Source organism: Anneissia japonica, unplaced genomic scaffold (genome assembly GCF_011630105.1).
Source record: "Anneissia japonica isolate Jap-2015-1 unplaced genomic scaffold, ASM1163010v1 scaffold368_len332514_cov184, whole genome shotgun sequence".
NCBI lineage: Eukaryota > Metazoa > Echinodermata > Crinoidea > Comatulida > Comatulidae > Anneissia > Anneissia japonica.
Genome location: NW_022708279.1, coordinates 122,332 through 136,838, shown reverse-complemented (window position 1 = coordinate 136,838; position 14,507 = coordinate 122,332). Strand labels below are relative to the sequence as shown.

General features: G+C 34.0%; 1 protein-coding gene across 1 annotated transcript in view; it reads right to left on the bottom strand.

Annotated features, from left to right (window-relative positions):
• The window catches only part of LOC117106503 (kinase D-interacting substrate of 220 kDa-like), a 55,389-nt gene that overhangs the window by 17,380 nt on the left and 23,502 nt on the right, over nt 1-14,507 (bottom strand). The window contains exons 3-9 of the mRNA XM_033247872.1: nt 9,789-9,887; nt 8,938-9,036; nt 3,705-3,803; nt 2,665-2,763; nt 2,083-2,181; nt 1,550-1,648; nt 1,187-1,285 (exon numbers count right to left, since the gene is read on the bottom strand). Of these exons, the coding sequence (XP_033103763.1) occupies nt 1,187-1,285; nt 1,550-1,648; nt 2,083-2,181; nt 2,665-2,763; nt 3,705-3,803; nt 8,938-9,036; nt 9,789-9,887 (693 nt within the window). The remainder of the gene's footprint in view (nt 1-1,186; nt 1,286-1,549; nt 1,649-2,082; nt 2,182-2,664; nt 2,764-3,704; nt 3,804-8,937; nt 9,037-9,788; nt 9,888-14,507) is intronic.

Genomic DNA, 14,507 nt, shown 5'->3' with positions numbered 1-14,507 from the left:
ATTGACCGAGTGGTCAAGGTGGGTGCCACAACCAACAGCCTTAATACTGGTGCTGGTTCTATGGTTCTGGTTGTAAACAAGTCTTCTCGGAACCATAGACCTAGCATACACAATGGCTTGTATGCACTATACAGAACATAGTACATCATTGAAGATAATCGTAGAGGGATACCACAGTGTATTGGTACAGACAGCCAGTGGCGGCGCCGGCGGGGAGACATCAGGGGATAAAGCCCCCCACCAGATGGGTCAACCCCCCTATCGGACAGAACTCGTCGGGCTGTGATTAGACTGGTACCAATTTACTAGGTACCACAGACACAAAGGTACCATTACAGGTGAAAAAAAGTCCACATAAGTGCTATGAGCATCTTGTTTGATGGATAATTAATTATTATTATTATTACTATTATCATTATTAATATACAGTATATAATTGCAATGCAACAACACTTGAATGATAAATATATGATAAAACTCAGTAAAATAATAAGTGTATAGTTAATAAATAATTAGTAGAAATATATTTTAATAATTGCAATAATGAATAATGATATTGAACTAATTAAGTAGCTTATTTTTTTTTAAGTGGTTGAAAACACAAATTTTTATAATGTATGAATTTATATATATTGAAGTCTAATTAATTTATAGATTAATGAATTTATTTTTATTATTGTTAATATTTATTAATGATAACGGTGTTCGTAATTTCGTGTTTTTAAATGCATTTGAATTTTTTTTTTTTTGTAATCTTTAATTTTTGTACTACAATAATTTCAAATTGGTTCTGCTTTTTGTATTTTACCATATACACGAATAAAATAATAAAAAAAAAAAATACCAGCTCTATAAAAATGTACACTATTATTATTATTATTATTATTATTAATATTATTATGCTGAAAAGATACTAAGGTCCTTAGGGCTCTAGCATCCTAGTCTCTAAGTGGCTTAAGCTTGCTTTCATACAATCGCTACACACTCTCACCGACAGCTTTCGGTGATTGGTCTTGGAAATCGTGGAGCCTTCTAGTTTACGTTGGGGACTGCTACTCAGTACAATGATTGCACTGGAAACCAGGCTTATGGGCCATGGACTCTATGTTGACTGAACCCAGGACCTTGGGACTACAAAGCAAGGAGATAACCACTACACCACAGCTGGATTCAATTGTATACTTACATGGCCGGTGACATCAACATCTGCGTACTTGACCAACAATACCTTAACCACTTGGACATGGTTGCCCTTTACAGCATGAATTAGAACAGTGTCATCATGCTAAAAAAAAACAATGTTAACAATGTTATCATATTTTACACATGACTCCATATACCAATAACATTAATAACATATAACTTTAATTATTAAAATAATATTAACAAATAATATTATAAAAATACTTTTCCACCTTTGTTCATTTTTGTGTTTTTAATATTTTCTTTACATGTTTCAGTGCTTCCTCATTTAGCTAAAATAAAGAATGAATGAATTTAAACTTGTCTAAAACAAATTAGTGGTTTAATTGGTGGTTTCCATGGTTACCTTATCCTGTATGTTGACATATGCTCCATTATTCAACAATAAGTCAACAATGTCTGCATGTCCTTCCTTGGCAGCAGCAGATAAAGCTGTTAATCCATCCTGCACACAAAGAAATCAAAGCAAATGTTATTATCATGAAGTAAACAATATTTGTACAGCGCACTTTATAGATGATTGGTGACAATAGGTTGAATGACATGGGGATGAATGAGAAAGAGACAGGTGACAAAGGGATCATTGACAAGGGTACATTTGATAGGGGGATGTTTGATAAGTGAATGGGTGACAAAAAGGGTGACACAAGGATGAATGAAAAGAAATGTATGAAAATTGAATGGGCGACAAATCGAAAGGTAACAAGAAGATTGGTGACAATATAGGTGACAAATAAAGGGGAACACATGACAAGCAGTAAGATAACAATTGATGACAAGTGGATGAATAATAGGTGATGGTAGACATATCTTTTCTTTATCACTTATAATGGTCATGCAATACATTATATGTACAAATATGATATACAAAATTCCTACCTTGTCTACAGCATTAATGTTAGGATGTTGCTCAAGTATTCGCTCAACGACATCAATATACCCTCCTCTGGATGCTACAATTAATGCAGTCCATGAGTTCTGAGTGGGGCAGAAACAAATACAGTTAAATAATATGAAAATTATAAAAATAAAATCAAAAGTATCAATATAAAATATTAAAACATTTTGGTCTTCAATTTGTATAACTGCAATTTCAGTGGCTGATCCAGTATGTTTCTGAATAGATTAGTTGTAGCACATAACACTGATATGCCTTAACATTTTTACAAACTTTCGCGGCAAAACATGGAGGAGGAAAAACTTCCCCCATGCCCCTAGTGGGATTATTATAACGCTCTGTGAACACTATTAAATATTCTTCGACACAAAACTATTGTATGCCCACATATAGTCATGATGTGACTATATATGGTCATGATGTGACTATATACGGTCATGGTGTGACTATATATGGTCATGATGTGACTATATATGGTCATGATGTGATATCATCATGGCCATATTTAGGCATGTCAGATGCTTTTGTTTTATAGTCAGGACAGAACTATCGTAACCACTCACCATGCCCGCGATGTCTGGATTTGCGCCATGATCAAGAAGCTCGCTCACACATCCAATGTGCCCCTTCCTCGCAGCCCACACAAGACCTGTAGTTCCATACTACAGAAATAAAAATAGATTTACCAGTGTAATGTAATTTAGTTCAAGGTTCAAGGTTCGATTTATTCAGTCATATATAAAAATACATGAAATTTGTCTTCCTGGGTAATTAAACATACAATATTAGCACATACAACAAAGATATTAGTAGGCTATACACACATTGTAAACTTCAAACCTAAAAACATTCTGTCCAAAAATCATTCTAACTGTACAATCACAATATTAGAATATGTATCATAAGCAAACAAATATATTAGTTGGATTTATATACCCTTTTATCCCAGTCTCAAAGCACTCAGGGTGTGGACTAGCTCGTTAAATAAATTGCTTCTAACCTAAGAGTCTCTTTGTGCCTAAGCTACCCAGTTAACTGGTACCAGCTACCTCTCGTTTGCGATGTTAAACGTCATTAAAATTGCCCAAAATCACCGCATTCAATCCCATTCCACCCCAGATTCTCTCTTATTAGGACACCAATTGCAAAAATTATGTATATTCAGTGCATACACTTAACAGCATATCTCTGGGCAAAAAATCACCGTACACCACTCTAAATAACAGTTAAAAAGAGGAAAGAATGCGGCAGTTTTACACAGCCTTTAGCATCTATTATTTTTTTCTTGCTACAATAATTGCGACAAAAATTTAATCATATCACACCGGGTGCTTGAGAAGTATTGTTCCTCCTTCTCACACCAATGACATTAGTTCAAACAAAGCCTGCATCTTTTTTAAACTGGAATCTTATCGCTTGGCTCCTCGATTAACCCTCATATTAGGAGTTATCAGGTTGAGTGCAATGTTTGTATCATTATTAAGTTTTATTGTATTTTAAGTTGTAGTTAAGTCGGTGGAGTTGCACTGTGAATGCTGCAACCCCCCAGGGCCCATGGCATATTTATTTCTACTTTCTAATTATAGTCTGCAGAGGTTATTACCTTGTCTGAAGAGTCCGCCTTAGCGCCGTGCTCCAAAAGTGTTTTCACAACAGCAGTGTGACCTCTACCAGCTGACCAAATAATTGGTGTAACTCCATGCTGTAAAGACAATCATCATCAAACTATTAAAACACTACTGAAAACACCAAAATAGGGAGCTTGCGATTTGCGCAATGAGACGCTACAACAGAATCAATCATGCGTGACCGTCCTACCGGACCTTTTACGTTCTGCAAACGTAGATTTGGCCAAATTGCATCCTAGAATCTAGGCGATGAGGAGAACTTAACATTCTCGAATGCTCGTAATTACGTTTTACTTCCTACCGTCGTCGTGCAAATCAACAGCTCCCTACTATCAAACTATTAAACACTACTGAAAACACTAAAATATTACACAGAAAAGAACAACATTTTTCAAATACAACTAGAAACAATTAAATATAAAATTAAATATTAAATTCCATTAATAAATTCGGCCAAAAATTGAACCAAAATCCAGACAAAAATCATGATCGTAATCACTATATATAAGATCACACACAAATATAGCATCCCAGAAAAAAATATTGATTGCAGTAAAATGCAATTACATTGGCAAGAATTTTACTAAATTTGATTAAAACATTCACTTAAAATGTCTATGAACAAAATACAGGTAAACTTTGTAGCCTACATTGATAAAATGACCAAGAAACACCTTAGATGGCAAGTCGTTCGCCATTGTTGCATAGAAGACTGGCAGTAGTCAAGCAATGTATTAATATTCTCCACTATCGTAATCAGTAGGGCTACTAATGATTTATAGGTATAGTTTAACTGTAGGACAAATTTGGTGAATTGTTTAGCATACAAATTACCTGCCATTATTAGTCAACCCTTCAAAATTATAATTTTTCTATGTAAACCTAGGCACAGCATATCAAAGTGACTTGTTAATTCATTTCGCCTACTGTTTCGTATAAATCAAAATATGCATAGGAGTCACAACTCTCAATACAATAATGGTAAAATGTATGTAGTGCAGTAGTTGAAGAGTGTTAAATGTATATGCATGTACGGTGATTTTAATTTTATCGCATAAATTGTCAGCATACAAAACAGCATAGCATCGATTTTTAAAATAGATTTTAAAGGTCATTAAAAGCTTATATTTTAGACTTGAAAATCTATCTAAAACACAACAAAAGGTATAAATATACTTGGGTTAGCTTGTTAATTAGTTATTTTCATATTCCTTTACTTGCTTATATTTTTATACAATTTTCCGTAAAATATAACACAACCTGTGGTAGTGATTTACAAGGTTATACATAAAATTATATTATAATTAATATCTATATTAATTATAATATAATTTTATGTCAACAGTCAATTTATGCAAATTAAAAATGAACTTAGTGATGACCTCAAAAATACAATTTCTAATTTCAAAATGATATTAAAAATTGATTAAAATTGCTATAGTATGTTTTTGATCTACAGTGATACTTTTTAATAATATTAAAATATTAAAAGTGGTAGAAATAAAAAAAAAGTTGTTTGTGCTCTCTTTTACCATTTTGTTTTTGTTTTTGATTTGCACAATTTCTTTATTGCCTTGTTAATAACCAATGAGGTGAACAAAGGTTTCCGTAACTAAATAAAGTTTTTATTATTGTTACCATATACACTTTTTTTTTTATAAGAACAAGTAAAATTTTTCCCAGGCTTAGTGTTCTTACTTTTGGCCGATTTCAGCCTCAAAATGGATGATGTAGGTAAAAGTGGCCCCGAAAAAATAGGGCCCAGAAAAAAGGCCCCGGTAAAAATGGCCTACTGTTTTGCATAGTCACACCTACACATAAGGTACAGATATTTGTTGGTTTTTCTAGTTTCTAAAAATAAAAATCTCATTTGACATTTTACCTCAGCCTCAATTTGTTCCTATTTTGTTCTTAATTTTTAAGCAATTTCAGCCTCAGAGTTCTTATAAAATGTGTTCTTATAAAAAAAAAGTGTATTTTCGCATACAACCTAAGCCTTATAATAGTAAATTACAATCGAAAAATAGGTTGTCTTAAGGCCCACTCAGACAGCGTCGTACAATTTTTTGTCAATGAAGCTCTTATTGTTAGTATGAATCAACACAATTTTAAATGTGGGGAAAAAAGATTTAATGAACATTTAAAAGCCCATAAAATGGTATTATTTGGAAAATTAGACCTAAATTTGGCTAGTTAGGTACAGTATCATACCATAAAGAGCAGAAAAAATGTAGGAATTTGGGAACAGTGAAAATGGGAGAGGGGTCGTCTTTATACACCTGACATAAATAAAAATCACCCAAAAAACTTCTCAAACTTGGGAGTGGTCTTATATGCAGATTCCCTTATATACACGAGTATATACACTATTATAGCCAACTAATCTAAGCTGATGTTACTTAATCTAGATCAAAAGTACAGACTTAAAGGCTTTCCATGATTAATATTTACATAATTTTATCAATTATTCATGGAAAAAGCTTTGTTACAAATCTTCACTGGCTGTTACAGGAGACCACAGCTTTCAAACCTAGTACATTGACCTTGTTAAGGTTATTATTTCATCTGATTAATTGCATCCAAAAAACGAGCATAAACTCTATCTATTGTGCTTCCTAATTTAATTACTCAATTGAATGGTGACCGGAGGTTGTACTGAAAATAATAACAAATGAATTATAAATCAACTTACAGGAAATGTCAAATGAACCTCTACTTGGGATACTTTAACCCCTGTCTCTTATACACATCTAGATGTGTATAAGAGGTATAGAGAGTTTAGGATGTTGACATTTACCAAGAACATATAAATGCCACTTTAAGTGGCAATGTTTTCCCTCACTTGATACAGTGTACATGCTATATACAAATGGATGAGATACAGTACTTAGAAATCTTGAGTACGGATTGGTAGATAATTAATCAATTATTGAACTTAACGAGCGATCAATGAATACAAATGATCCACCTCACACATAAGTGATTTCTAATGATGCTTCAGAACATGAGGTCCGACTCGACACCTTGCGAGTATTTTATGAATAAATTTGCAATAGTGAGGGTAAACCAAGGTTAGAGAATTTACAAAGAATTATGGGCAAGGAACTGATGCCACTCATGTCAAACACTGGTAATTGACCAACCAAAATATTCCCCTTAACATTCAATCTCCTTGAGTCCCGTAGAAATTTTTTTGATCTTGATTTTTTATATAAATTTGTTAATGCCATGTCCGACTATAATTTAGTTTCTAATTTTAATCTTGGAGTCCCCAGTTGCTGTCACAGAAACAATACTAAGTTTTACATTCCCTTTTCTAGAGTTAATGTTTTATAAAATGGTTATGTTTGTAGATTGAGTCAAAGTTACAATTCCCTTATTTTAAAAAATCCTGAGTTAGATATTTTCTGAAATGACTTTTGAATGTTTCGTAATATCATTAGTAGTTTGGTTCAATGCTTGATGTATTTCTTGTATTGTTCGTTGTGGTTTATGTTCCCTCCTGTAATTCGCAAACTTTGTGTTTGCTGTTGGTTGGGAAAATAAATAAATAAATAAATAAAACCACAAAAGGGTCAGAAATGTGTTTATGTCCCACAAACACCTAGTTAAATAAAATTTAAATCCCACATTTTTACAGTCTTTTGTGTGAACTTTGCAATATTGATGGTAAAATAAGGTTACAGAATTTACAAAATATGAGTGTGTGCAAGAACTGATGCTTAATCATAGCAGGGTCAGGAATATTCTTATGTACCACAAAAACCTTTTTGCATAAAATAATAAAAAACTGTGGCTTAGCAAAAGTTATTAATGCGGCCACTATAAAACGTTTGGTAAATCCACATGATTAAATATAATATTTTTAACTGGTGGAATAGTTCCGTGTTTATGCTGTATTGGTTAATACATTTACCACAAATGGTTTTACCATGGTTTCTTGGCCAGATTTTAGAGTTACATATAATTTTGACAAATTAACTGCAATTGCTTGAATTTAAAGCTGTGACCATGGAAACTATTTATGACCTAATGCTGTAATCATAGGAACTACTTGCCACAGATGTTAGCATAGGAACTACAGTATTTTCTACTAAACATTTTCATAAACCAGGTCATTCGCTATAATGGTGTTACAATAAAAATGAGAATCATTATAAAATTAAACAGCATCAATAACATACGCTATCTAATAAATTCTAGTCATTATCTCATAATTTATTATAAAACATCCTTTTCATTTCTCATTTCAGTATTTGAAAATTTCCCAAATTTCCTCAGTGAAAAAATAAAAAACTGAAACATGTTATTTTGCAAAGGTCAAAGGTAAATTTCTATGCTCGTCATTAGTTACATCAATAAATTTTCAGAGTGGATTTGTGAGCATTTTCAATTTACTGAAATTAGTAAATGGTGGTCTGAACCTGTCCTGGAGCCGTCTCTTTCGTGATTGCACGACGACAACGATCAAAGATTCGTCTATTGACATGGGAGACACAATATTTGCTAAGTTTCCCAAGCGATGAAATAAGTCGACCCTGTGCTCTTATCGACTAAAGCACAACTGCCCAAAGCTAACGGAATCTATATTTCTGATTAGCTCTATAATTACCGCTGCACTCCCTCAATTGAATATTGTAAATTAGAGCTTGTGATATGAATTCACAAAAATAAATTTCAAGAATGGAATTATTGGGACATATTGGTATGGTACTTCCTCATAATTACTGAAATAAAGTAATTAATAATGTATTTATTATTATTATCATTACATCAATTCCACCACACTAACAATGTCATTATGTACCTTTGGCCATAAGTCACTGTCATCATCAATACCATCTTCACAGGCCACCATCATTGTTGATGACATCGATGTTGTCACGATCAACTGAATATATTAATCATTCCTAATAATTTTTTATAGTTTTTTATAATAAAATTTACATATGAAATATTTATACTATAATTTTTACCTGGGCTTAAAAATCCAAGAGTGCAGATTGAGATGGTACGGACATGTAATGAGGCAGGAAGAGGCTGATATGAAAGGTGGGCAGAAGAGTTGGATGGACTGCATCAGATAAGATGGAAGATTGGTAGACCTACAATAGAAGCAGTCATGGATCGCACCAGATGGAGGATGATAATGAGATGACCCGACCCCCCCATGAGGGGATAAACGGGATGATGATGATAAATTTTTACCTGGGCTTGTACATTGGTGTACGCATTCCGTTGCACCAACATCCTCACGATCTCCGCATGACCTTTGTAACTAGCCCACATCAGAGCTGTCCATCCATTCTGTTAATGGAAAAATAATAAAATCAAAACTTTATTGTCTAAATTATAATTAGAGTACAGTAAATTACCCATTTTATGAACACCAATTTTATGAAAACAACACAACTCAGCAATCTAACAACTAGAAAGAACATGAAAGAAGGGAACTAGAAAGAACACGAAAGAAGGGTCCATAAAACATACAAACAATTGAATAAGAGCTAAAATAATATTCTTTTAAGTGGAAGAAAACCATTAATTAAAATAATTAATGGCTTATATTGACGGTAAATTCAGCTAGGCTCTAGCGCGGTATTCCCACGCTGCTGCACTGTCGGTTGGTGCTAGGTCTGGCCGCACATCAGCCTATCGGCGCTCAATGTCGGGGGAAAGCTAGTCCTAGGTATTAGAAACTGACACACGATCTAGTTTACAAATTTTTTAATTTACGGACACTAAGATGGACGTCTTTCTGTATAATCCTAACAATACAAAATGCCTGTATTTACAGGGAATTGGGGATTTCTCTCTTGGGAATTTAAATTAATCCTCTTAATGTTGAGATGGTTAAATATTGTGAAAAAAAACTTCCACTTTGAGAACAAATTTTGCTGTCTAAAATCAACACTTTTATGTACACATTAAGAGGAGAGGAAGGGAGGGGGTATCAAAAAAGATTACTGTTTGTACACTTGCAAAAAATGTTGATAAAGGTAAACAAGTCCTAAATGTATGACAAGTGAGAAAAGAATGTGCAAACAAACAACACTTACAGTATCAGCATGGTTTACATTCGCATCATTATCTAAAAGTGCTTCGACGACCTCTGAATGACCCTCCTTGGCGGCACAAATCAAGGGCGTCCATTTATCCTGCAAAAATAAAATACATGTTGATAGATAGGTGACAGACTCTATTGAAGAGAAAACGTTGATGGAGAGAAATAATGACGTTAGTTGATTAATTATCTAAAATATTGTGTAACTAACTGATTAACTAACTAATTTTTATGTTCATTCAACAATAAAAAAGGGATATAATTCAGTCAGGAAGATTTAAACGTGATGTCCTGTTCGCATTGAACTTTTCTTTTGGGAAAGCAGCATGGTTGACCTTCCTGTGCAACGTTCACTTAGTTAAACTTATCGCACAATTTGGGTAATTGAACCACAAAGAATATTACGCAAACTGTTCCTAATTAGGGTTTTTGTGTCTAAAGCTCTGTCTACACCATCAAAAACTATTGTACAGTATGCCCATATATAGTCATGATGTGCCTATATATACTGTAGTCATGATGTGCCCATATATAGTCAGGATATGCCCATACATAGTCATGCTATGCCTATATATGGTCATAATGTGATGTCATCATGACCATATTTAGGCATGTCACATGTTTTTTGTCAAATAAAATTTGATAGTTTGGACAGGATTTAACTGATAGTCAGAAAAAAAAAAAATTTTTACTTTTCAACTTCCCAAAAACATTCTCTATTCATTTTATTATTTAATTATTTGTTTTCCCTGGTCAATGGGTCCACATGCTTAGGTGTTGCTACCATATTGGCGCAGCAGCAGGAAATCCCACCATGTACCCATTTATACTCCAGGGTGGAGAGAAGCAATGTAGATAAAGTGCTTTGCTCGGGGACACAAGCGAAATGGATAGCGAGGATTTGAAACCCCGACCTCGAGGTTGAGAAATCAAACCATTCCCACTGCGCCAAGCCACAATATTGAAAAGTCACAAAACAGTGAGAAATACTAACAAATATTTAAATCAAATAATTAACTAATTAATTACTTTAAATAATTAACTCAACTGTGATATTTCCTTAATTATGTCTTCAATGCCATCAAAATATTTTTTAGTTTTTCTAAAAGTAAAGGCCTGTCCAGACTATTTTTGGGGGCTTCACCCCCACCTCCCCCACCCCCGGACCAATTTCAAAAGGTTTATAGCGTCTACTTTTTTCTTGTTGGGAACATCAGCCCCTCTGTCGGGGAGCTTGGAACCCCGTTGGGGTAATCCTGGTGCTGCCAGTCTCCAATTTACAAGTCTCAAATGAGTCTTAGTTGTAATTGAATATTTTAAGTATTGAAATATCTCTTCCCACACCTTGCGTAAAGTTGCAAACATTTCCACATTTCTATGAACCTGGTCACAGCAAAATCCAAGAAACGCCATTTAATATCCAATAGGTAAAAACTTAAATCCAGTAGGCACCAACTTAAAATCCAATAGGTAGCAATTTAAATCCAATATACAGCATCAACTCAAATATAGGTACCTACTTAAATCCAATAGGTACCAACTATCCAGTAGTTACCAACTTAAATCCAATATTTACCAGCTTAAATCCAAAAGGGTACAAACTTTTAAAACAATTAAACACAATTCCTACAAATTAGGAAAAACTTTAAACTTTGTAGATTCTATCATTTCTCAATTAGGGATGTTCAAATCCTAAATTAGATATGAAAGAAATGTTATAAAATGTGCTTGTATTTTACTTTTAAATTCTGGTATATTACCATGACTACGAATGATTAATGATTAATTATTATTAAAGAATATTATTATAATTATCAATAATTATTAATCATGCTGTTTGATTTGTAAGGCGTATTTAAAATGGAATATCTCACTTTTATTTGCCATTTGTGTGTGACATTACAAAATATTTGAAAACAGAAAATTTTCAGCTAAATAACAGGATAACTAATAGACTAGACTTAATCATATCCAAAGCTGAAGAACAGGACAATAGATGACCAAATCAACGATTTTGATGACAAATTTTTAGCTCTGCTAAAATTAAAAAAAGGTTTAATGAAATGAACAGCTTGGATTTTGACTTGTTCATTTAGACGTACAAATTTCATTATCGATTATTGAATGAATTAATACATAATTTTATTGTTTGTAGTACAAATGAATACTATAAACCTCTGTAATCGTTTGTAGTGCAGATGATTACTATACCTCTGTAATCGTTTGTAGTGCAGTGCATAATATAATTTATATACAACTCTCAATGGTGACTGTTTTTAAATGTAAGAACTTTCTTGACTGCCTTTATGTGTACAGAAATTAGCTGTTTTTGAATACAGAACTCCCTACATTGGTATTTACAGGGTAACTCAACTACACCTTCCATTATTCCAGGCAACACACCCCCACACCCCCACCTTTGTCATTGGATAGCTGCCCATTGAGCACATACTCAACTCCATAGTGATGTATTCTTAAGATACTATACTGGAATGAAAATGAATTGCTACTTTTAATTTAATCACCTGAACCACAGCAATTTGTGACATGCATACTGATTTAAGACCACCCCATTATGGTATCAGGGTATCAAAAAATATCACCAGCTTTTACATAGCACCCTGCTGTCATGCCAACAGCATCCTGCTGTCACGGCAACAACCAGTGACACACTTATGGGTCGTTTAGATATTAATATTGATTAATACTGAAATAAGATACTGACTAAACTTATATTATCTACCATGAAACACATAACTAATCCTTAAATGAAAGTTTATAGTGAATGTATTTTGACAGCTAACACCAACCCATGAGAGGATGATGATGTGATGGATAGCGGGTGTTAATGTTTCGGTTTGGAACACTCCATATATTAACCGCTGAACCGGGGACATCTCTTTGTCTCCCAATACCCATCGCTGCTTCCTTGTGTTTCAGGTAGAGGGCTGGATGGTTTCAAAAGCACACGTCTTTCTGATGAGACGTTTAGGGCATTGGTCCATGTGCAAAATGCATTATGTGCATGTTAAAGAATGCAGTACTCTCTTCAGAAAAGAATAGGGGATTGTCTCTCGGTGTACTGGATAATTCACCAGCAGAAGGACCCCACTGGAAATTGTGGGTTATCCCCGGTTGTATCACACCAAAGAAATCGATTTATTCAATTTTTGCAGCTGGCTTGCATTGTATAACTTTGTGGCTGTGCGAGTACTATTTTGTGGTGTTGATAAGCAGAACCAACTTCATGTTGTACATACATAGAAAAGTCATAGCAAATGTCAAAAGGTCAAGGAAAATAATAAGATTACCAGTTGATAGAGGGCAGTAAGCAATATTGATTAAAAGTTATAGTATTTGAGGGAAGTGTGCATTTTAAAAATAGGATCATAACAAAAGATTATGTCAGGTGAAAAGGAAGTACACACGGTACAGCAGTAAAGCAATAGGCCCTCAATCAATGGTTACGGGTTCGAGGCGGATGCTGCTCACATTGTTCCCTTGGGCACGTTTCTTCTTACTAAGTATATACTATTTCCTAATTTATGCCAACATTTTATGGTGAGAAACTTCTCTACAACAAAAGAAAATAAATTTCATAGTCTCTTTTTTATTTGTTGATAATTTAAGTCTATTGTTTGGAAATAAAAGTTACAAAAGCAATTAGAATTAGAAAATAATGAGGATGCTTTTTGCATAACAAATCATTGTTCACAAAAAAGTGAATATTTGCATAATTCAAAGATATAACAATAATTACCATAACAGATGGGAAAAGAACAGAATAATGGGCACATTAAAAACAGCTTGGTCACGTTCCAGATATATCAGTTATTAGTTTGGGCAGCCATCTTACTTGATTGCCATACACTATAGTAATTTATATATTTATTTATTTATCTAGGCACACAACACATGCACCAAGAATTGTGAATATGAATATACTGTATCATTGTCTACTTGTAGGTGACAATACCTTTCACAAGATGAACATACACACATGGCTGCTGAGAGTGGCCAAGGGAACCAGGGCACTGGCCCCAGGGCACTTGCCCCAGTTTCCCCGGCCTCTCGGTGAGACTCCATACACACATGATGCTTTACACCAACTCAACCTCAATTGTGAGGTTTCCGGAGTGGAGTTGTTTTGGTAGTGAGAAAAATCCTCAACACTGACAGGAATTGAACCCAGGGATGGAAAGCAAGCATCTTAACCACTAAGCTACTCAACTATATTCACTATAAAGACAAGTGCCGGATTCAATGGGGGCCCAGCCAGCCCGGGCTCTCCATTCCCCTCAACCTCTCTCCCATTTTTAAAAATTGTAAAAAATTAGAGAAGAAAGAAAATTACTTTAAATTTTAAATCTGAGTGTCATATCTGGCCATCTAGAGGGTACCATTATCATAAATTTTCTTACCTCAGCCCAAACCATGGTGGGGCTGAGGTGGTATAGATCCTCCATCTGTCAAAGTTCCTCCCTAGGCCCTCTGTATTTTAAATTCCTGGATCCGCCACTGAAGACAAAGCAGTTAGTTATCCAAACTAAAAACAATACTAACACTAATACAACCAGATACATATTAAAATAATTGCCTAAATTTTTAGATTATTTTTAAAATGAGTGTGGGCTTTTTGGGTGGGACGGCAACCTACTAATCTTAGGTTAAAGATTGAAACCTTATATCGCAACCAATGGTCAGTTGGTCTTCA